Raw genomic sequence first — 26,424 nt, forward strand, 5'->3', positions numbered from 1 at the left:
ATGATGATAATGATAATAAAATTAATAATGATGATGATTATGATAATGATAATGATGATTAGTATGATGTAGATAATAATAATGATGATACTAAAGGTATTGATAATGATGATATAATGATACTGATTCTAGTGATGATGTTAATGATGACAATGATTATTAAAATAAAGATTTTTATGATTATTATGATTATGATAATGACGATGATGATGATCATGATAGTCATAATGATGATGATAATGATAATGTTGATAATTTTTATAATCATGCTGATCTTTATGATGTTAATAATAAAAATAATGATAATGATGGGTATTATGAGAATTATGACAGTAAAAATGATAATGATGATGATAATAATGATAATTTAGACGATGATTATGTCAATGATAGTTATAACGATGATGATTCTAATGATAATTATGATGATGATAATAATAATGATGATAATGATGATTATGATAATGATAATGATAGTTATTATGATAATAATAATAAAAATGATGATAATTATGATTACAAAATTTATGTTGATGATAATGATGATGATAATCATGATAATGATGTGGATTATAATGACTAAGATGATGACAATGATGATAATTATGATGTAAATGAAGACGATAATGAGACTGATAATAATGATAATGATAATGAAAATGATGATGATAATAATGATAATGATGAGGATTATGTTGATAATGATAATGATAATGATGACATTGTCGATGATGATGATGTTGTTGATGATGATGATGATAATACTGCTGAAGACGTTGATGTTGTCGATGATGATTATGATAATAATGATATTGATTATTTTTTTGCTGTTAATGATGATAATAATGAGAATTATATAGATAATGATAATGATAATGATGACAATGATGATAATGATGATAATGTTTATGATGATAATGATGACAATGATGATAATGATGATAATGTTTATGATGATGTTGATGATAATGATTATCATGATGATGATAATGTTGATTATAATGATGTTGATGGTAGTAATGATGTCGATGATAATGATTATGATGATAATGATTATGATGTTGATAATATTGATGTTGATGGTAGTGATGATGATGATAATGATTATGATGATGATGATGATGATGTTGATAATATCGATGTTGATGGTAGTGATGATGATGATTATGATGATAATGATGATGATGATGATGATGATAGTAATGATAATGATAATGATGATGATGATGATGATTATGATAAGGATTATCATGATTATGATAATGTAAAGGATAATCATGATGATGATGATAAGGATAATCATGATGATGATGTTGATAGTCATTATAATAATGATGATAATGATCATGTTTATAATAGTGATGATGCTTATGAAGTTAATGATTGCATGTATAAATGTATGTTTACGCACCCACATAGTCTTTTTTATTTTTAAACACCTCGAAAATTCTTCTTTTTTTATAATTTTATTTGCTTCTTCTTTTTTTTTTCTTATCAATCTCTTTCTAAGCATCTCAAAGATGTTGTGCTGTACAAACTTTTCGTTGTGTTTACCTCTTATTTATTTTTTCTCGAAAAGTTAGGTGATTACTAATAAATTAAGCTTTAATTTATCGGTTATTAATTTTTAACTATGGCATTAACGTGATCTTTTGCAGGAAATCACTTCACTTGGTTTGATTTGTAGAAACTAATTATTACAAATTTTTTGATTAGATCAATTGTTGGGGTATTTCGTATAAAAAAGCAAAAGTTAGTTGCATCTTGTTATTACCAGCCCTTTTATATGTATATACATATTGTTTCAACTTTCGAACATTAAAAAAGTACTGGATAAGTGCTTTACTGTGAATGAAAGTAAAAAATACTTTTTTTTTTAAATCTTAGGTTATAAAAGTTTTATAAAAGATTTTAAAACAATACTAGAATTAAATAAAATGTATACATTAAATACTAGCGGCCCCGCATCCTGGCTTTGCCTGAGACTTACTACACGAAAAACCGTAGTGTGTTAACATGCAATGTAAAACGTCTCTAATTGAAAACTTTACATCTTCTTCTTACACTCTTCAAAATGAAAATTTTTTTACTAAAAACATATTTTTTCGGAACCCATACAGTTCATTGGGTGACATGTACCATAAAATAATCGTTGGCTCTATGAGGCCATTGATTTGCAGTTTCTTCTATATAATCTATGAACAGGGCTTTTTTTTCAAGCTGTTTAGATTTAAAACTCAGAAAAAATATATATATTAAAAAAAAGTTTTATTCTCTTATCTTACAACTTTATTACCACAGTAGCTAAGTCTTTGAGCTTAATGAACAAAAATACAAATAGACATTCTATCTATTTAAAAATATGGAAGATTTAAAAGAATACTATGAGGGTTATAGTGGAATACTGATTTCTTACTTAATAAATACTTTATTTATCGATTTTGATGCTGCTTAGATCTCGATTAATATTCAGCGTCATTTTTTTGACGCCTTAAAATGTATTCGTTAGATACATTTTAAGTTTTCCTTGCAATTTGACTTCTTGTGACTTTTGGCATAGTTAAGACTTGTGAGCCTTAAAGGCTTTTTTAACTTTATTATGTTGTAATATCTTTTTTGGCACGAAAGTTCAACATTTAATGATCCTGAAAGGGCTGATGAGCTTTTTAAGTGAACTCTTTCTTGACCAAAGTTTTGATCAAACGTAATTGTCTCTATAATTCAGGGTGATCCTCTCTCTGGCCTAATGTTGTAGCACCAGACTGATCAAGAAGAAGCCTTTGTCTGGAGCGTTAGAGATAATTGTAAAGCTTTTTCCTAACATCTCCTGGTGTTGAGCCAGAGACGTTTATGTCTAAAGCACGTTCTTTTTTTGCAAAGCTCAGTGATTTTGGTGATCTAAGATGGGGGGACTGGTTCGCGATGCTTGCCCATTGGAGACTGTCCCGTTTGCTAAAGTTTATGTTTTTTTCACAGTTGTTAGGTTATCTCAGCGCAGACTTTGGAGAGGATCGGTGATTCTTGGTTGAATGCTTAGAGTCGAGAAGGTAATATAGAGTCGTCGGTCACCTGGGCTACCATCAGCCTTGCGACGAACAACTCTACTCGTGATGTCTGCCAGTGAATGACTGACTTGGGTTAATAGTGGTTGGCTTTGCATAGTCTTTTAATTGACAAATCCTTTCCTGAAACGGGAAAATGGTATTAAAAATGTATTTGTTGGAAAGATAGATTAGCACGTTAGGTAGCCCTAAAAAGAACCAGCGGGGGTGATGGTTAAGTGGGAAACCTAAATACTCATAAAGGCCCAGAAAAGAGCAAGTGGTAAAATTTCCAGTTATTTTTTATTATTTCCTGGCTAGACATGTCTCCTGGTATTCCGCTGGAGATATTAACATTCCGAATGCTTGTTTGTCCATGGCACTCAATTACCTTGGCAATGCAGGGTAAAATCTAATGTATTTCACTTGCCCACGAAAGAAGAGGATCATCGGGAGCTCGGATGCCCAGCTGCACAACTTTTATCTCTGTTTCTAGTGCAGTGTCGATGAACGATTACGATATCAGAGAACTCGATGGGGCATCTTATAGTCACTCTTCACTTTCTTTGATTGCAGGTGGCTCCAATTTTACCCTGACATTACCTTGTGAATCCTACTGAACTTAAGCATAAAGCTTGTTCATTTCAGCACAACTTTAAGCTTATTTACCACTATGTTATTAACTTTTTCAAGAAAAAAATTATGCAAAAACCATCTTAAAATCATCAAGAATCAGTATGCAAAATTTCATCAAAATTGGTTCAGTAGTTTTCGCAGTTACTGATTACAACGGTTTTAGCAACTTTGCTTTATATACTAGTAAGATATCTAGCAAATAGTGCTAGAAAAATTCAAATGGATTATTAAGTTACTTATACAAATTGAAAAACTGTACAAAATGTGGTTTCTTCATGATCATTAATTTTAAAAATAAAAATTATAGAGACTCGTTAGTTAAAGTAAAAATAAATTTCGTAGCAAGGAAAAAATTTTTTTTTTTCGCATTCTGAAAGTTATATTTTTGGAAAAATGCGAAGTTACATAGCTTTTTTTATCAGTTTTCACAGTAAAATGTGCTTAGGCTTATTTTATTTATGAATATTTGTAGTTTTAAAAACAGTATCTAACTTTTACCTGAATTTGAAAAAAAGTTCGCAGTACACACTCTAGCAGATAAGTTGATTTTTTTTCTTAAAAATGTTCTTAACACTTCATTTTATAACATGGAGGGTTGAAACTTGTATTAATAAAAGTTTTATATTTATATTTCTAATGAGGTACTGTAGAGTGTTTCATCGGTGCATTTCATTGGTAATCTAATATTGTAACTAACGCATCGTGGTGGCCAACGTGGTGGTGTGTAGATTTGGGGTAACTCGACATGATATATTAAATCATTATATTAGTGTTTAAAGTGTTAGGCGTTTTAATTGTACATTTACAATTCTTTTTAACTGAAAAGTAGGCAACATTAAATTTATTCTCGTAAAGTTATAAAACAACTGTTGATGTATTACAAATATATTTGTCTGCTATATCAAAAAGCTTTTTGTTTTATAGTGTAATAAAATAACACTGAAGAGATACACGCTAAGTAGAATAAGTCCTTTTGAAAAAGATCTATGAGTTTTGTAGTAAAAAATTTGTCAGTGAATGTCTCAAGTATATTAATAACGCTTGGTAGTACTTAATACGCTTGTTAACATGTATTGGATCGGTAACATATTTTATGTTTCCGTCAAAAAAATAATATTACTATTTAAACAAAATGTTTTTATTCAATATAAAACAAATTTTGAACGAAGCATAATATGTTCTTTAAACTGAATTACTTAGATAGAGGATAACACATTAAATTTTTACTAAGATCTAAAAATATGTTTTGTAGTGACCTATTTACCTTAATTTACTTCTTTGTATCTTTTTTGCAACTAATTCGTAACTTCTGTAATACGATGAGGTTTCCATTAGATTTTAATTTTTCTTTATTTTAGCTTTAATTTATTTTTTCACCTTAGCATTGCTAAAGAAATACATGAAAAGTTCTGCATTAGTAATTCTATATCTTAGTATTGCTCTGTAAAAGATGCCATACAATAATGGAGAATTTGGAGGGTTTAGTTTAACTATGGACAAATTATTACATAGAAAACGATCTTTAGTGATTTCATTTCTTACAAAACGCGTTTCACTGACTGAGTTGGCCAAATTACATAGTCCTCGATGTTAGTTTCTTATTTTTCTTATTTTTGAAGAAATTATTATCCTATCGTTCGGATTAAAAATATCATGGGACCATAAATTTTATTAGTTTGCTAAAATTTATGTTTCATTGTCTATGAGTCATTTAGAATTTATGGCTTGACTTATGCACCTTAGTCCCATTATAAGGCTGTAGTATTTATTCTGATCGCACAAAATAAAAAAATTTATGGGATACTTAAATTGGTTTAAATTAACGGTCAACCCATTAAGAACTTTAGTTACCTTACTGTTGGAACTTCCCGTTTGAGAGTCTTCTTTAAAAAAAGTTATACATTTTTCACTTTGTTGCGTTGATAAATGTATCTTTGTCAATTCATAGGTGAATTTTTTGAACGTACCATAAAGCCTCTCGTGGTATTAATTATATTTCTATATCCTCGCAACATTAATGGCTTATTTGACCTGTTTTTAGCAAAAGAGCTGACCAGAATATCTCAAAACTTCTGGACAAATTTGTTAAGATATGCTCGTTATAAATCTGTTGGTTAAACTTGTTGAGGAATCTAACATTTTTACTAACGATTTGTACAAAAATTAATTAAAATAGCTATTTTTAGACCGTACACAGCTACTCACAACAATTTTATTCTTAACAATACCATTACATTCCATATTATTTGTCCGTTATTTAACGTTATAAGGATGGTGATTGAAAAGACTTAAGCTTGTTCAGATTTTTAATAAACTGCGTGAGCTAACGGTATTTATTTCTGACGACTTCCTAAAAGTTTTTGGCAGCTTTAGCAAATTATTGTTAGACATGGATGCCAACAACCCTCTAGTCCTTAATATTGTTAAGCGTATTCTTTGACAGTTTATTCACTATTATAATTACACTATCTAACATAGTAATGTCAAAATTTTCATTGTATTACTCAGACAAATGTATTGAATATTATATGGTCACGAAACAGAACATGCTAACTTAAGTCATGGACTTACGTAAAAAGATACGAGTTATGAACACATACTAACGTATTAAGGGGGTTGACTCATCCCCAAGGGAAGGTAAAAGGAAGCCCGTGTATGTTCATAAGGCACCGAGATGAAGTCTGCTGTACTAACCTAGCCCAAGAACGTCTGCTCTCTCGATTACGGAAAATGCATTTATATTGAACTTGGTAGTACTTTTTAATGAATAATACACTTCAAAAAAATTTTAGAATATTCTTTGAGGTGTTGAGTTTCTAATAGTTTGAATTGAACAGCATAATAAAATTTTGCATGGGCGATGAAAAAAAGGAGTAAATATTATAGTCAATTTAATCTTATATTAATGAAAGAGTGCTATCAATTTTTGAAATTAGAGATTTTTATGAATAAGCATTGAAGTACTAAGTCTCATTTAGTCTTGTACTAAGTTTAGGATCATGATTTTAAGTAGAACGGTTTCTTGAAGTGATTTTGTAAAAAACCATCTTACCATACAAGAAATGGACCTGTCCACATAAATGTAGCATACGAGCTGTACTTTTTTAAATTATAAAAATCTTTGATCTCTTGTAAGAGTAACGAATGTTGAAATAAGCTGGACTGTACTGTTAAAACATATCAGTAAATTAGTTTTGTTCAAAACTGTAACGAATATTATGGCTGGCAATCAGTTTTGAACTTATTGCTTTTTAAAAAGTCAAATTTATTTTTGTTTTAAAGTAACAGTAAAATGTATACAACCTAAGGTTAGCCATTAATAACATTGTTTTTGCTGAAGTTATTATTTTTCTAATACCATTGTTTCTCATTGCCTTAAAGTCTAACGCATTGCAGCATTGCTATAAGTGTTTATATTTTGGAAACACAATAAGTTTTTTTAATCTCAATCTTACTAAGAAAAAAGTTGTAAAAACGATTAATACAATCCTGCAGTAAAATCATTGTCAAAAAGTGTTGTCTATTTTATGATCTACTAAGAGGTACTTGTCTATTAATTTTTTGCTAACTTAATCCAATACTTTTTTTTTGTTAAATTTAGTATTGATATTCCATTGCATATATTCATGTCTATTGTCTTTTTCTTATCTTCCTCATAATATTTCCATTCTGATTTCGTCCTTACTTTTTTATCGGGTCCCCTTGAAAGTAATATAATTTACATGTTATTGATAAATAAGTCTATCAGTCATTTTAAGAGTTTGAATAAATTTTCATTTCAGTTAAGACTTATTTGTAAAAACTACCACCAATACAGAAAGTTAGAACTTTCTGAATTCAACAGTGACAATTAATGTATCAATATTTTGAAGAAACGTATGAATAAAAATCGTATTGTACTAGTAGTGCTGCAATAAGGCTAGCATGAAAAAAAATGTTAAACAATTATTCTCTTTTTTTGTAATTCCCTTAAGAAAAGTTGCATTATTAAGAAATATAGGTAACACTCCCCTATGAAGTGTCACATCTAGTGACGTCTACCCACTGTCAGTAACGAATAAAATACGGTATTCGTCACCTAGCTACCGCTCCCATAAATCGATACCAACGCACGCTTTGCAGCTGTATCTTTTTTCCAAGAACATGTTAATCAAATTTACCTCCTTTCCTTGACTAATTTCTAGTCCTACTCCTGATTATTGATCTAAATAAGGGTTCAAATAGAACCGCGCCCTGCGAGATCGTCCTCTTTCTTGGAGAATCCGTCGACCAACAAACAAGAAGCTGGCTTTAACTATAGTGAGTTGCATTATCAAACTCCCGATTGTCTTAATTATCCTTGTAATAATTGTGATTCAATAAAACAAGTTTTGCTGATAATTCAATTGAGCTTTTCTTTTCTTATTACATACTACTGGCTTAATAAGCAATTTACTTCACTAGCCAACTAAGAGGGCTGTCAGCTGCTAATCATCTATTACTGGTAAATTACTTCAAATACTTTTATTTCATTTCAAACACTGCCAAAATGCAAACGCATTTGCTATCCACGCGCTGCATGCTGCATTCAAATTCTCACACGCTAAAGCTACGTCGAACAGCTACGACATAAAAGTGGGGGTTCGTCCTAAAAAAACCATCACCTTTCACATGTTTACAATTGACAACCGTAACGCTGATGCACTCAAAGTTCAGCTTACTCATATCAGCATGATTAAACCTACTTTAACTGCAAAAAGACAACTGACTTTATCAGATTGTTTAACTTATTTACAAATAAGAGAAAAAGACTTACCTGACAGCATAAATCTTACTAACGCTCTCAAAATCAAGAAATTGGTGGCATCCTTATCAGGAATAATAGACGCAGAAATCGTCACAAGCGTCTGTCATGACGAATTAATGATTGATATCTTAAAAGGTTTACTTACATTAAATATAAATCCCTTGGAAATAATAACTAGTATTCAGCAAAAAGAAGCCATTGCAAACTTCAATCAAGAAATTAGTAAACTTTTAACGAATGACATGAAAAATACTGAAAATTTTTTAAAATTAGACCTTAATACCCCACCTTAATCCATACATGAGAGCATCACAGTTCACCAACCCTAATAGAACAAATTATAAATCGCAATTTCCACGAGGCAATAATGCAACTAAATCAACTACAAACAAAATTACTAACACATCTAGCACTCGCACACTTCCCAAAATTATTGAAACATCTAAAAATCACAACTCCAACAATTTTACTCATAATAATCACTCCAGTTTTTTTTAAAAAACCCTTATCAAGCACTCCCTTTCGCACTATAAATAGCCTGCATAACATCAAAAATTTAACTCTGGCACTCATTCACAATGTTTTTATAAAAGACGCAATCAAAATAATACCTATATATAACGGGTCAAGTATCCCACTCTCAACTTTTTTAGACGGCTGCAGGGAAGCATGCCAAGTAATTTTCAAAATAAACAAACCCGATACAGAAAAATAAACTAAAATGCAACTTTCGAAAGAAAATAAAATTTTTTACACCATCGAAGAAATAGCAATATGTTTTTACAAACATTTTCGGATCCGCAAAAATATGGCATCAAATAATGGTTGAGCTAGAGGCGTTAAAACAAAAAAAAGAGAACGTTATCTTCTTTTCTAATAGAGTTAAAGACATTAACCAAGAATTAATTGAAGCAACTCTTCATGATGGTCAAATACATAAAGAATTCTATGCACAACTAGAACAGCACAAAGTTCAATATTTCATAAAAGGGTTACACTGAGTAATAAAAGCGCGTATCCTAAAAACTGCCGCAACTTAAGTGATAGAAGTTAAAAGAGACTTTGCATGTTATAAACCTGAACATCTACAAGAAACTGTAAGAATCATAACCACTAGACAAAGTCAAGATGCACGAATGAACTTAATTCAAATTCTAGAAGAATGCCAAACTTGTGAAGGACGAGGGCACACAGCAGGCAATTGCTGGTATCGCTATAATACTTGTAAAACCGATACTTACCAGCCACGCCTTTGTTCAATGCTACGCCATCCACCACCAAACGTTGTCCTAGTTACTTCTCTATACCAATTTACACTCAGTCCTCAAAAAAGGCGTGTCATGGAGTCAACTATCACATAATAATCCCACACCTACATATCAATCTAACAATTATATACGAAACCGATACACGCAGCAACAAACTCCGAAATCGATTAATGGTGATCGAAACAATCTAAAAAAGTGCAACTATTGAAAAAAAATGGCTGATGTCGAGTTGTGGCTTGAGTGAAAGTAAGCGTTTAATCAATGTTGAATTGCAGCTGAGCGGTAAACATCACTTTCTAATGCATGTTGAACTGCGGCTGGCCTTTTCTTATCTACTATCGAATTGCGGTTACTGTTATTATTTACGTATTTATTTATATTACATCGACGTCAATTTTGAATAGTGATGTATGTACAAACTACTGATACTAATTCAAGATACTGACGTATGTACGAATAATGTTGCCAGTCAGTTTTGCGTCGACTGAGCCAGCAAGAAGACGCAAATATTCACCGGTTATCTATTAATTTTTTCTTTTCATTTAACTGTTGTTTTTTAAAAAATGGAGTTCCATGTAAGTAAGAAAGAACAAAATCTTGTATATATTAATGAATACACTTATAGATTCAAAACAGTTTTGTGCAACGAAGTACAGCGTTGGGTTTGTACTTAAAAAAATTGCAAAAGTTTTTTAAAGCTTAACTCACACAATAACCTCATCGAACACGAAGAAAAACACAATCATTTTCCTATCCAAGAGGCTATAGCAAATTGATGAAAAATCAACAATAATGTGAAACGCAAAGCATTAGACGATATTTCGACTTGATCGTTGAAATTAATTTGCAGTGAGATAAACAACGACGAGTATCAGTTTACAGTGGATAATTTGGATAGATTTCAGCGGAATATTGGTGCTACTTGTCGGAGTGTGCTGCCTACTTTGCCTAAAAGTGTTTTGCAGTTCCACGATGCTCTTGAAGATTTACAATTGTTGACGCACACTGGTGAACAATTTGTGTTATTAAATGACAAGAGGACGAACATTGTGTTGTTTTCGACGAAAAAAAATTTGCAATTTTTAGCAAGACAGCATGTACTTTTGTTGATGGCACCTTTTATAGTACTCCAAAATTGTTTAAGCAATTATTCATCGTGCATGGTCATCAAAATAATGCTTATGTCCTATTAGTCTTTTTTTTACTTCCTGACAAAAGTACTTCTTCGTACAAATAAGTTTTTAATATATTAAATGACGGAAGTAGGACACTGAAGCTGTCGTTTAAATCGAATACCATATACGCAGATTTTGAGCCAGCAATGCATAGTGCTATTAATAACAGTCTGCCAAATACAAACATCTGGGCCTGTAGGTTTCATTTGGGCCAAAGCTGGTGGTGAAGAATCCAAGAGCTTGGTCTAGTTAAGAGCTTCCTTCAGTATACCCAAACTTATTTACGTTTGTATCGTTACTTAAGAATGTTCAATCAGAAGTGTACGTGAAAATGTGAAGTAGTGGGGTAAAACCAATGATGACGCAAGAAGAAGAAAATTTTTTAAGATTTAAAATGTTGCGTTATCGACAAGGAGTTAGCACTCGATTTAATTTTATAAAAACTGTATCCAAAAAATTTTTACATGTGTGATTGTATATGTGCTGAAAAAACCGACATGACTATGACACACTTACTTATTCATTGCACAAGAATAATGTTTCTTAAACATACCAGTTTTAGAACTGCCAGTCCGAAGCCTAGGTAAAGTATGACAGAAAAATGTCGTTATATATCAATTAGTAATGGGAATGTTACTCACCTGCAATTCGACAGTAGATAAGAAAAGGCCCAGTCACAATTCAACATACATTAGAAAACGAAGCTTATTACTCAGCTGCAACTTGACAACTTTTCTTTTTCCAGCCGCAATTCGACATTTGCGGAAAAAATTATGTCACTGAAAGAGTTAATGTAAAAAAAGGCTTATAACTATACAATCAAACAAGAGGCATCGGGAAACGACTCAGATTTCTTCTAGAGGGAAGGCTTGGGAGAAACCATCAATGTAATATTAACAACTTCCCAAAACAGACAATAGTTAACAAAACCGTCTTACCAAACATAAAAACCCAAACACCTACCGTAACAATCAAATTTAGCAAAATCAATCAATCCTTATTGTTTATTCTCGACACCGGCGCGGAAGCATGACTCATTAAGGAATCTGTTATTCCACCCAACATCATGATTTTTCAAGATACCAGTTTGCACCTAAAAGGCATAACAAACGGGGAAATTAAGTCCCACAGGTACATCATTTTAAGCTTTCAAGAATGCTTCTTCGAATTTCACATCATAACAGATGAATTCCCCACAGAAACATACGTCTTTATAGGAAGCGAGATATTTCGTACTTATCAAGTAAAAATTAATTACTGTGAAAATTACTTAAAAATAATAAATTACGTAATACCCATCGAAACCAAAACAAATGAGATAAGGCATTCCCAAAAACAGCGTGAAAATTCCATCACACGCACAAGTATTCCATATCACTTCTTACGCGTTAGAGAAACAGAGAACTCTTACTCAGAACCTTCGAAACCTGCACAATCCGAACTCACCAATAACCAAGAAACCAGAAATCCTGAATTATTGAAGATATCTGAGATCCGAAATCATGAAATAAAAAAAAATTCCAAAAACTAAAATTCGAGATTATAGAATAAAAAATAATACTCCAAAAGCTGAAGTCCGAAAACATGAAATAAAAGTTAACAGTGCAATCACTAAAATCCGAAATTAAGGAATAAAAAACTATTCTACGAACGCCGAAATCAAAAATGAAGTTACAAAAACTTCTGTTATAAACTCCAAAATCTGAAATTCGAAAAATCAGGACTCAAACAACCACGACACAAAAATTCAAAACTGGAAACTCAACAACAATCAAATATTTATATTTGAATATCAAAAAAATTTTAACCCCACAAGAAAATATTGCAAAACTACCGATAATTGCAAAATTATTGAAGTTGAGAATTAAAACGATGATCTATACGCATAATATCGGAATACAAACGAAAGTGGCATGAAAAACGAACTCATTAAAAGGCTCAAAATCTTTGAAAAATCAATTATATACAAAAATAAAGGCTGCGACCTCAAACAATATTCAAACCTCCGTCAAAAATATCTCAGCACTAAATACTAAGAAGGATTACAAATATTGCAAAAACAGATAAGCACATAATTAGAAGAACAAAACCCTCAGAAAATCGTACAAGCAAAAGAACGTGCCAACAATTGCATCAACAACCTTAAATTACAATTAAATAAATGAAAAATTTGCTCCAAATATAAAAAAAAAAAAAACACAATTAAATTTAAACGTAACTCTACGCGAGCAAAATATTCTAAATTTATTAGGTCTCGAGCATATCGAGCACAGCAAGCTAACAACCATAAAAAAGTTAATAGTAGACTATGCCAACGAGTTTTACCTCGAAGGTGAAAGTTTACCTGCTACGGACCTCATGGAGCTAAAAATCCCAACAATAACTATTATTCTCCTCAAAATAAAGCCTTTCTGGCAACTTCCCGTCTTCCGGAAAGAAAAAAACAGATAAGTCATAAAAATGCTTGAGAACGAAGTCATTGAGCGCTTTATAAGCCCTTACGTGTTGCTTGTTTTCTGCGTGCCAAAAAAGCCAGGACCCAACTGACAAAAAAGATACCGAATCGTAATGGACTTTACAAAACTCAATGACGTAATACCCGACTATGATCATCCAGTACCGAACATAGCAGATATTTTTGACAAAATTGGTGCATCTAAATATTTTACAGTCTTTGATTTAAAAGGTGGTTATAACTAAATAAAAATAAAAAAAGAAGACAGACATAAAACTGCCTGTATGTGTAATGTAGGACTTTTTTACTTTATAAGATCCCCTTTTGGATTAAAAACAAGCTCACTAATATTTTTAGCACTCATAGCTGCCTTAATTTCAAACATTAAAGGAGCAGTGTCTTTCTTCGACGATGTATGTGCTTACTACTAAAAATACGATAGACACTGTATAATTATTATTTAATTCTCAAAGCAACTAAGAAAAGCAAATTTAGTCTTGCAGCCAGAAAAATGCGAATTTTTTAAACAAGAGATAAATTATCTTAGTTACATAGTTAGTAAAGAAGGGCTAAAACCCGACCAAAAAAAGATAGATGCAGTTAAAGAATTTCCTCGACCAAAACATCAAAAAAATATCTGACAATTTTTAGGATTAGTAGGCTACTACCATTGGTTTATAAATAACTTTGCCAAAATAGCAAAACCCTCAAACATGCTATCAAGAAAGGATCAGGTGTTCTCGTGGAACGAAGAAACTCAAACAGCATTTGAAATCCTGAGAAATAAGATATGCTTTCCATTAATTTTAATTAACCCTGACTTAACAAATACGTTTATACTTATAACAGATGATTTGGGATACGTTATAGAAGGCGTACTCTTACAAGAAGAAATTAGGAAAGATAAGCCCATCCCTTTTATATCCTGCACCTTGTCCAAAAGTGAAAGCAACTACAGTACGTTTTTCAAAAAAGCCCTAGCTCTTATATGTTGCATAGAGAAATTCAGAGTTTACCTGTCTAGAAGAAAATTTATATTAGTGACTGATCATCGACCCCTTATATGGCTCAATTCGATGAAAGACCCATGCTCCCGGGTCGCATGCTGGTGACTTAAACTGGCTGATTTTCAATTTGATGTAATATACAAACCAGGCTTCCAGAATGTTAATGCAGATGCATTATCTAAGAACTCAATCGACGCTCACATACTTTTACTCACCTAAACAGAAGAAGAGCCGCAACAGATGCTAAATACCGTATCAGAAGAGATCCAGCAATACGGCGTAACGACACGCCAAATAGCAGGTAAAAGCATGGGGTCCTTCTACAAAAAAGCCCTATCTGTTCTAGCTCCCAAGAAACGCAAACACGACAACGATAACAATAAAGATCATGCACTTGGCTCAGCTATTTTTAAGCAAGAGCAGGCTATTTCTTCCATAGAAGTAAGGCAAACCGCCAAGAAATCTCGCCAAGCACCCATCACAAAACTAATAAAAGTCAGCAGCGAGACCCTCATAACAGCGAAGAAAATTTTTTTTAAACCCTACCTTTATGCGAAGCATCTATCCTAGCAGAACATAAAAAAAATAATACTCAGAATAACAATAGTAAAAATGTTAGCCCATTCACCCTAATCACACAAAAAAATAAAATAATTTTTTCAAGGGTAAATATCTATATGAGAAAAGACAATTATATTTACTTCACCAACAACCTTGGCAAACCATTAAATGATGGGATACAAGATATCCGTACAGTAAACAAATTACCTTGCTTTGCAAAATCGACAGTTGGCACACCTTAATTATGTAAACACAACACGAATTTTCACATCGTTTTTTCCATAAGAGGCTCAGACAAAGAATGCACAACAAACATAATAACAGTGCTCAATGAGTCACTTATTAACTTAAATAAAATAATAATAGAAAAAAATTTATCGACAGTCAGTATCACTAGAACCGCCAAAGTAGAAAATATCGAGTTTCAAAAAGTATTACAGATGCTACAAAAACAGTTTGCACGAACCAAAATAATAATTTGCCTAGTAATACTAAAGCATCCTTCGCCGCAAGAAAAATATAACATTATTAAGGAAATGCATAACTCCGCCATAGGCGGGCCTAAAGGTGTAAATAAAACTAACAAAAAACTAAAACACAAACATTTTTAGGAATATCAGAAGGAAAACATCTAATCGTACCTAAAAAAATGCCTTGAATGTCAACTAAAAGAACTAGTACGTGTTAAAAATTATCACCGACACACCTACAAAACCTTTTGCTAAGCTCGCTTTAGACATAGTGGGTCCATTACCAGCAACTCAGCAAAATAACAAGTACATTATAACGATGCAGTGCTTATTCTCAAAATACGCTATAACAGTCGCATTGAAAGATCAAACTACTACATCAATAGCAGACGCTTTTGTTAAGAACTTCGTTGATATTTATGAAACTCCAGTAGCTATCCTAACGAATCAAGGCACTAGCTTTCTAAGTAAATTAATTAAGAGAGTTGCTAGTCCATTTAATATGAAGCTGTCTAAAACAACAGCGTTTCACCCCCAATCAAACAGTTTCCTCAAAAAATCTCATCACACCCTTACTGCATATCTTAAAATATTAATTACAAGAGAACAACCGTGGGATGAATGAGAAGAATTAACAACATTTAATTTCAATACTAATAAACTCGAAAGCACTCAGCACACACCTTTCGAACTAGTTTTTGGAAAAATAGCACGGCTACCTACAAGTGAGCCCCTCGAAGCAGATGGTTTATTACTCACATACTGACAATACATGATAGATCTAGTCACTCAACTAAAAACCCTACATGAGATCGCTCAAGAAAAATTAATTATGGCTAAAAACAGAGAAAAAAAAGTACGATAAAAAAATCGGAATTTAAATTAATTAAAATAGGAGACAACGTATAGCTCCTACAGGGCCCCAAAAGTCATAAATTTAACGATCAGTATTCAAAACCTTACTTAGAGCTCGACACATGAGAAAACAGAAAGGTAAAAATTAAGATCAACGAAGCACACTGAAAAATAGTACACAGCAACCACTTACGCTACTTATTTCATTTCTCAGAACCCTTAAATAAGTAAAAAAAAAAAAATGAAATAATATAAAAGTGAAAAAAAAACCCATGCACACATACTTACACACGCATGCGCTATCTGCAGATAAGTATACCTTTTTTTGCTTGCTTAATGCTTGTATGTATTGTCGTTGTCATTTTTGTTTAATGTACCGTAAAGACCACGCTAAAGTATGAGTCAATAATATTAATCACAAAAAACAAATTCTAAATTACTTATTTTAGAGATGAAGATAGTTCTCTGGCTATTCATCCTTTGCCAAATCATCAACCGAATCACAGCAATCATTGGATATGACTGCGGCCAATCTTTCCTAATTTAACAACTTTTTCTCTAATCAATATAGGAGAATGCGACATTTGTGAACCGGTCATAAATTCAACTAGAGTACACGTGTCACTCATGCAATTAAATGACTACGCTTTTACATGTGTCATTTATTTCAAAATCAAACGTAACAGAATAATACAACATTGTGACATGTAGTGGCATAATTCAGCAATAAAAAATAGGGAAATAAAATACCCAAGAGAAATAACATGAGATAAATACAAAAGAATGCATTTACGCAGAATTATAACTCTGTACGACAACATAATACAAGATATTCCCATCAACAACACGAAGACATTTTTCGTAACATGAGCAGGTTCCGTAGGCCCTACCAGCGCCTGTAAAAACGCAGGATCATATACAGACGCATACGGAAAGAATGAAAGAGTATTCGTACAGGGTTATGCCACTATCACTTTAGAAGAGTGTTAGAAATAAAAAAGATTTAAACAATAACAAAAAAACACTCGAATTGGGAAAGTCATGTATCTTTGCATACGATCACTACATTGACAGCGTTTACGGATACGCATTTTGGAACGTAATCCTTATTGAGTTGTGCGACGGTAATGGCTTCACAATTTTTTTTACAGGATATGTAAACAGAATACTTGAAAGAGAAAATGAGTTCAAATCGCTGTACGTACTCACATCAGATCATGTGTCGTATGCATTCAAACACATGAGCACTGTAAACACATGCTCTTTCGCGCCTAATAAAACGGAACACCTGAAAATATTTTTACTGACTTGCCCCGAAAAGCAGAATTTTTCAGCAAAAAAAAGTGTCAATATTAACAACATAGATATGTTCACATACGTAAATTCTAAATTTATCTTTATAAAAAATCACTTCAAAAAACCAATGAAGGAACTTTACAGAGACGTACTGTTAAAACAATGCGAATGAGAGCAAAAAATAATCGGGAATGCACTCAATGTTGCCACAATTTCACCAGATAATTTCGTTCATCATCTTATGTCCGGCCCAGGTTACATAGGCTTTTTGGCCGGGGAGGTACCGCATATCATTAAGTGTGTACAAGTAGAAGTGCACATAAGAGAAATAAGATGCGTACTACCAAGAGCTGTCAGTATTTTGGAATAAAAAACCGTATTTTTTGGCACAATGCACACACGTACTTGCAGAATACGATACAAAAACAAGATGCGATACTGTACTCACCATAATGTTTAATTTCAGATCACGACGGTACGAAATGTTATCACAAGTTACTACTGAAGATGATCCACAGTTACTCAAACCAGACGACAAACAAACTTAAAAATACTCCAGTTACCCTAACTAAGCAAATAGTGGTATTTATTTTTATAGCGACATAGAAAAATTAGAAACTTGCATCATGCTTCCTTCCAAACGCTCAGCGGTAATAAATCAAGCAGCAGCAAGTATAACAGGAAAGACAAGACTTGCACAACAATTTTTACTCTTAAAACTTTTACGAAAACTCTTAACAAACACTCGCAGAAAGTATTTGGAATAAAATATGGCCAAAACTCATTTCTTTTGGCTCAGCAAGTACCGCTTTCGTCACTGTAATAATAAGTTTTCAGAGCATTAAATTTATTCTAGACACAATTATTTACGGTAACGCTCTACACAACATTTAAAGATGATCAATTTACATTCTAGGAGTAATCTGGAATTCACTCACTAACCTGCTACTACATCTGGGTAGATTGCCACCTGACGGTGATAACTCAGGAAATGGAGAGAATACCACTGTACGATACCCACTAAGTTATCAGCGAATACCAGTGAAGCAACTCACTAAAACAATATTCACAGACTCTATTGCAGCCGCCACACCACTAAAAACCGATATACACTTATACCCCATATTACATAGACCCCGAACTTAGTCTTTAGCCATTTATACAAAAATTGCAGAAGCACAAGTTTAAAAAAAAGAAAAAAAAAAAAAAAACTTTAACATAGAACAACATATAATTGAATCTTTTAATTTTGTCAAAAAACAAAATTTTCTCAACCATTTAATCGATATCAATGACTCAATAATTTGGACAAAACAACGTAGAAATAAATCATCGATTGATTACTCTCACAGAAATGACCGTGTCTTACAATTATGTATTAGGGCAGGTAAAAAAGCGCAACACAACTACTCAGAGATAACACAAACACTGTAGGAGCGTGAAAAACAGGCAAAAGCTTGTTTTATAAAAAAGCTTAAAGCCCCAGTAGGTCACTACATATGCCTACCCACGTACCACAAAACTCTCAGAGAGTGCCACCAACATGCTGAACTAGTCGACAATCACTTACAAGATCTTACGGACCTTAAAATTTAACAAAACTTAGATACAACTATGTAATACAAAAAAAAAAAAAGAAAGACAAAATTCTCTTTTTTTTATTCAGAATATCTTTATTTCGTTTTTAGATATCGGAGATATTTATTAGTTGTATTATAATAACAATCATGACAACGACGAGGTCTGAGGTAATACCTGAATTTTTTCAATTAAACTTTAAGCTAGGTATCGCTTTTATACAAATACAAAAATGAGAAGTATAAGCAAATTTTAGTTTATAGTATATTACATAGACACTAAACGTCTTGAAGAAGCTCATAAATACAACCTTACCAACATTCAAACCAATTTTAACACCACCCTTCTGGAAATAAACATGTTCAATGACACCTTGTCTTACACAATAAAAGAAATAGCAATCAAAATTCAAGAAACAGGCAACCTTAATTCTATATTCTATAGATTATTATCATCGTACAAAGTTTAGAATGCCACATCTCATTCCGAAGAAATAAGAATTTTTAAACTTGTGTATAGCACCCAGCAGTGAACTATCGCTAAACGCGAAAAATGGGCCTACTATTTAGACAATGAAATAAACGAAAACGAGAAAGCAGATACGAAGTGACTAAAGAACTTAAAATAAAACCTCACTGAATTTAAAAAAAGTGCCAGCGCACCCAGTTAGGCACAAGCGCAAGCAGACCTCTTGATACCTGAAACTTATCACATCTTTGTCATACTTCAAAATCTCATAGAAAAAATTACTTACGAAATGCAGACAAATAAGTTTTTATTTTAAGTAAGACTAATACAGTATGTTAGGTATTTTATAAATATCATTTCTCAACAAAAAAATGTCGATTCCAGTTGAAGAGATAAGTACTCAATCTTTATATAGATACAGTCAACTTCGATTTTAGGTAATCGACAGCAAAATCATAATACAATAAAAATTTTAACTAGAACACATAATAACTTTTGAACTATACAAATGCATATCATGGCCAGTATTTCAAAATACAAATAGCCGCAATAGCACGACTTGAACTCGCACAAAACCCACAGCGGATTTTTTATCGCTAACAGATCGTCACCTTAATACTATTTTATTGAACAGTCAGAACTAAGTAAGTGTTTTTTATTGACGTGTTCTTATGTCAATCACTATCACGTGACACAAAATCAAACTCTTGGGAATTAGAAATATTTCGTAATCCTAAAAACATCGACTCCTACGGATGTAATATACAAGTATTTAATGCTAGGCTATCTTACATCATTAGAACATACAACCCCTCTCAGTGGTTTTTTTCAACAGAAAATAAACACATTACCACCGTCCTCTGTAGGGAAAGTAAATATCACCCATCATTAGTTGGATATAGCATTATGAAAGCAGACTTCAGATTCACCATAAAAGACGCAGAAGAATCGTTTGACCCTGGAACCAATAGATACGAAAACAGCAATATAATCATTCCTTCTCTCACCCTCACCATATACTAACCTTAATAAATTGAAAACTATACTTAAGCGTACTTGGCACAACAACAAATAGATTTAACAGCTAATTTCAAGACTTAGTTGAACATCGTCATACATGTGACAATACTCCTAATAGGCAAAACGCTACTCCTATCAATTCTCATTATGTGTTACGTAGTTCTTACTAAAAGGGCTTTCGAAGAACTCATAGCCAGGCTAGACCAAACCAGCATCAGCTATACACTCTTTAGTAGTATCGACCCCAATTTTCGCTGCTACTTCAGAGATCTGACATGCATATCAAAAAGCAACGTGTACCCCATAACCAAAAGGACAGATCAAATTTATAATGTCCCAAACTTTTCACCTGTAAGAGTTGCGCACAGCATAAGATCCCCAAAAAGTGATGGGAAACGAATCACAGTCATAGAAGCGGACACAGAAAATACGGTACACTACTTACATGTTCGCAAAGACAGTCTAATAACTCTATAAGGATAACTTCAATACCTCCTACTGTGATGACCACCTAAGATCCTAAGAAATCCCAAGAAAATGGGAGTGGCTGAAATGCTCACCCAATACATTCATCGTCTAATAAAATTAACTAGAAGCCAAACCATTGGCCCCGAATTCCTCTGAAGTCAAGATTATCGTTTTGCAAATCTAATTGATGTTCAAAAAGCAAAATTTGCCTTGCCCGCTTCTTTTACACAACATGCAAGCAAGGGAGTCCCAAACGGTATTCAAACGCAAGCACAAAAAATTTTGCTTATTATTTTTTAAAGTCTGTTCGACTTGTAATACCCATGAGTCCTCAACTTTATTATCTGTTATCTGTAAAGATAGCTCTAATTTTGATCCTGACCGAAGATACACTGACATCTGAAATCTCTGTGACAGCCGTGCTAACGATGTTACTATTATGGATTTTTACACGAACGGCTGCGTGGGGCTACGAGCAAAGAAGAAGGATGGAGGCCAAGATAGTTAACAGGAGAGAGAGGCCGGCATCTGCAAGGACCAACACTAAAAAGACACCCACAGATTAATATTAGAGCTGGGAGATTTTTTGGACCCTTGATAACGGTTTAAGGCAACTTGATCGCGAGGAAAAAAATCTGCGGATGGAACAACATACATCTTGTGGTAAACGAACTCCTGTGAAAAGAGGAGTCTTTCAGGAAGATAATCCGGAATACCAGGTGAAGCCTTACTCTAAAAATGGCAATGAAGCGAAGGCTTAACAGCCAGCTTATACATCAGAAGATAAACGTGTTATCGGGTAATCCTACTAACGACGCCTACGAGTTGCACTGCTGACAGGTGGCAGCTGCTCACACGCAGAGAATCATAAACAGTGGACTACTGGAAAAAGGCAACTTTGACGGGAGTAACAGCCTTGCCAACTGCCCTATCTAGCGGGATACCGATATGGAGATTGTGTACGCAGCATTATAACAGGTATGTAAATTATCGTTTAGAGGACATCTTAACTGCGTGCTTCTTTGAATGGGCTAAGAAAGAGAGTACAAGTGACCTTTCCACCCAAAAATTTTGCTGGTACTGAGGAGGACCCCCAGAGCTGAACGCCATGGTCATCGTTCTACCGGAATTAAGAAATATGGATGATGAAAATATATAAATCCTGTTTTTCTTTCAGCAAATAAATATGAATTATAAATGTCTTAATGACTCTAACTAACAAAAAAAACAAAAAAATATTAATATCATCAAACAAAAAAATAATAATTGAGACAAAAAAAAATAAACAATTAAGAAACTACAAAAACACAAAAAAAAAGTAAAATTTAGAACATGAGTCACGATACACCGAAAACTGGACACACACAGAAAAAAACAACAACAACAAAACAACCCAAAAACAACATCAAAAAGACGATAAACACCACAAAAAAACAATAACACAAATAAGAAATACACACGAAAAAAGCCATAACACAAATAAGAAGTACACACAAAAAAAACAACCATCAAAATTTACGAACCGTCAAACATTAACACAAAAAAAAACACAATAGACACTTATGAAAACAAAAAAAAAAAATTTAACGCCAGAAAAAAAAACAACAAAAACTTAAAGCGACACCTACAAAAACAAAAGATATGCAAAACACAATACGAACAAAAAAAATATATATGATAGAGCACTATTGTAACCCTCCGACGAAAATTTGCCCATACGAATATATTACAAGTTTAGCGCACTAGGATAATAATAAACACATAATAATGTATGTAGCCCATTCTACATCATAAAAACCTATTCTTCTTTGTTATAATACGGAAGCCATTTTGAAATCTCACCATCTTCACATTAACCCCTAACTTATTCTCTGTTATTCCACTAAGCATCGCATAAATGGACCCATAAACTATAATACTAATACTAAGCACTAGATATTCGTTAGGAAAATACGGGAAAACCATCGCTATAAAAAACGAAAAGTCGGGACGACTTTTTTAACAAAAAAGAGTGACTCATTACCACTTGTCGCATACCAACCCCTACGTAGCCAGCTTTGCACACATGCAAGCAGGAAACTGACCATTGCACAGAAGCTGGAAGCTGGAAAAATCTCATTTAAAATAGCTTCCCACATTCATGGCGTGAGGCAATACGTCTACTGGATAACACTTGCAAACAATACTCAGATATCTTTATCCAAGATATGGTAATAAATGTATTACTGGACAAGTCCAAATTCATTTCAGAAATCACCATTAAACACCAAGCAACGCAAGCAGTCAAGGTAATCCTCAAAGACTTCAACAGCAGCCTTCAGTATCGTGAAGTGAGAAAATTCATAATGGGATTGAGCCAAAACCCATGAACGGGAGCAAGCTGTGATCAGTACAGCTGGTATAACATACGCCGATCTTTTAGAGCGGTTTCCATTGGAAGGAAAGGGTAACGGACGTTATGTAACTCCTCAGCGATGCAAACTTTGTCTCCTTAACATTTAATCCTGGAAAGACTGCTTCGCATGTACCATGCATCATTTTCAAGGTAATGGAGACGCCACCGTTGCAAAATGCCAGTTTTAGTGCCCTAACCTAGTACACCACCGGAACTTATCTAATGTTTGGCGTTACTGTGAATCCACTTCGAACAAATTTGACTTCAACATCGTAGTCCAGCGACAACCACCTTTCTTTTCTCCTACCATTCCATCTGTATGTCATTATTACTGCCGCTTTACTCCATTAACCAAATACTATCGTTATCTATTGTAAGAATATTTTTAAGAAATCGTACCGACAACAGAACTTAAGCGCATTCCCGATACTAAAAACAATATGTAACAATAATAATAATAAATAAATAAATGAATAAATAATTAAAAAAGAACTACCGCATCTCACCCACTGAATAATTAGAAAATAAGATAACTGGTAGGTATCAATTTACATTGCAATATGAAACACTAATATTCCATGAAAATATAACCTTAGATTTATTCAAATTATGTAAAACATATATCTGTAAGACGCAAGCTTATTTTACTAGGCACTAGCTCACCTGGCCAGTAAGCACTTAGGAGGGGGGGCGTGTCACGTCTAGTGAACTCTACCCGCTGTCCATAACAAATACCAAATGATATTCGTCACCTAGCTACCACACCTATGAATCAATACCAACGCACGCTCGATCGATCGCGTGCTAACCAGCCATTTCTGCTCCTTAACCCTATCCACACCAGATACAGCAGCTGGTTTTTGCCTGCAGCTGCTCCTTTTTTCTAAGAATATGTTAATTAAATTTACCTCCACTCTTTGACTCACCACCTGTCTTACCCCTGATTATCGATCCAATAAAGGGTTTGAATAGAACCACGCCCTGCGAGCTCGTCCTCCTTTCCGGAGAATCCGTCGACCAACAAACAAGTAGCCGGCTTTAACTACAGTGAGTTGCATTATCAATTTTTTGATTGTCTTAATTGTCCTTATAATATTTGTGATTCAATAAAGCAAGTTTTGCTAATAATTGAATTGAGCTTTTCCTTTCTCATAATATATTACCGGCTTAACAAGCAGTTTACTTCTTTGATCGAACAGGAGACCTGTTAGCAGCTAGTTCTCCATTACTCGTAAAGGTACTGGTAAATTACTATAAATACTTTTATTTCATTACAAACACTGCCAAAATGCAAACGCATTTGCTATGCACGCGCTGTAGGCTACATTAAAATTCTCGCGTGCTGAAACGCGTCAAAGAGCAACAACGTAAGAGAAGAAACGTTACTTCGTATGCTATTTCACTTAATCTAGAGAACTAACTTAATTAAAGATAAGTCAGTAGGAAAAATAAAATCTATAAGAACTCTTTTATTACTATTTTTTACAAGTAATCAATAGCATGTAAAGATAACTACATTGGCCTCCCTCAGAGTTTTGGTATTTGCATGTATTGAAGCTTAGTTGTTTTTTAGTTGAAGGTTCGGTAAAGCTTTGCGGAAAAAAGAAAAAGATGATTAATTGATATTATGAGCATAAAATCTCAGAATAATCTATTATGAACACTTTATAAAATTTCACAGAGTTATGATTTAGATACATATGATGGCAGTACTCTATCTCATTGTAATTCTAATGCATGTTTTTTTTTAATGCAATGTTTTTGCTCGATATTTACCTCAAAGTTCTTTGGCTCACAATTTTATTTAGCTTTTACAGTATTTTTTTAGTAATAATACAATGAATTTTATTATAGTATTACAATCTAACAAAAATACATCTATTTCAAAACATGTTAATTAATTATTAAGAAAAAAAATGTTAAGTATGCGATGTTGAAAGGGAAATATAGAAAATTACTTACGCAGTTGTAGATATGATAAATTTGCATTGAATATTTGGTAATCTGCTCATGAGTAAAGTTGTATTAACGATTCCAAACATATTATTCATACTTTTGTATGCTATGTGTGTTGACACTAAATGATGCTTTCCAGGGCAATATAAATTAATATAAATATTTCTGTATTCTTGTGTGCTGATATTATAATTAATAATAACTAATACCGTTTCTTCTTTTAAAAGTGTCGGTATATATAAGGCGTACATGAGATAAAACTTTTGATGATTAATAGCCAACGTAAATGAATTGTTCACACTTCTGTCTTCACAAGGACCCCAAGTCAATACAAAATATCCATCAGAAGAATTGAAATCTACTCTCATCTGTTGAAGAACGGCTTAATTATTAGTCTTGTGTAAAATGAATGTACTCGGGACTATTGATGTCACCTTTCAATTAAAAGTAATGACAATAGTGATTTTATGGTCAACTTGTACTTTTTGAAAACATAAGACTTTTAATGTAAAACTAGTTTAAGCATACCATGTATCGAGGACTGATAGGTAAAAAGCATCAAGAGATCGAGTAAGCGCAGAAAAAGTTGTTAAACTATGTTTTTTTTTTTTTTTTGTGTATGTCTTTGTCCTCGTTATTCGCTATGCTCCTATATTAGGTGGCGCCGTCGAGTAAGAGAAATTTTCCCTCGCTAAGATCGCCAGAATGCATGGAGCCTTATAAAAATTATTTTTAATAAATTTAAAAAAAGGTTGTTAAGAGTGAGTTGATAAAATGAGTCAGTGATTTTTAAGTGTATTATGTTAGTGTGCAGTAATTAATATTTTTTGTGTTATTACGTGTACTACAAAATGGGAAAAAAAACATGGATTGTGACTGTAATACCACAGGATATTTGTTTTTTACCCCTATACACCAGAATTTCCAAAAAAACGCGTTTTGTTTTTTCATTATATTTATTGGAATAAACTTCTCTTCAGATTAACGAT

General features: G+C 32.9%; 1 protein-coding gene across 1 annotated transcript in view; it reads right to left on the reverse strand.

Moving 5' to 3' along the window:
* Apoltp (Apolipoprotein lipid transfer particle) overlaps positions 1-26,424 on the reverse strand; it is a 2,496,658-nt gene that overhangs the window by 969,792 nt on the left and 1,500,442 nt on the right. The window contains exon 25 of the mRNA XM_089596186.1: positions 25,442-25,803. Within this exon, the coding sequence (XP_089452312.1) occupies positions 25,442-25,803 (362 nt within the window). The remainder of the gene's footprint in view (positions 1-25,441; positions 25,804-26,424) is intronic.

Source organism: Copidosoma floridanum, unplaced genomic scaffold (assembly GCF_036245765.1).
Source record: "Copidosoma floridanum isolate Cflo_tuat_1 unplaced genomic scaffold, Cflo_Japanese_pri ptg000004l, whole genome shotgun sequence".
In the NCBI taxonomy this organism is placed as follows: domain Eukaryota; kingdom Metazoa; phylum Arthropoda; class Insecta; order Hymenoptera; family Encyrtidae; genus Copidosoma; species Copidosoma floridanum.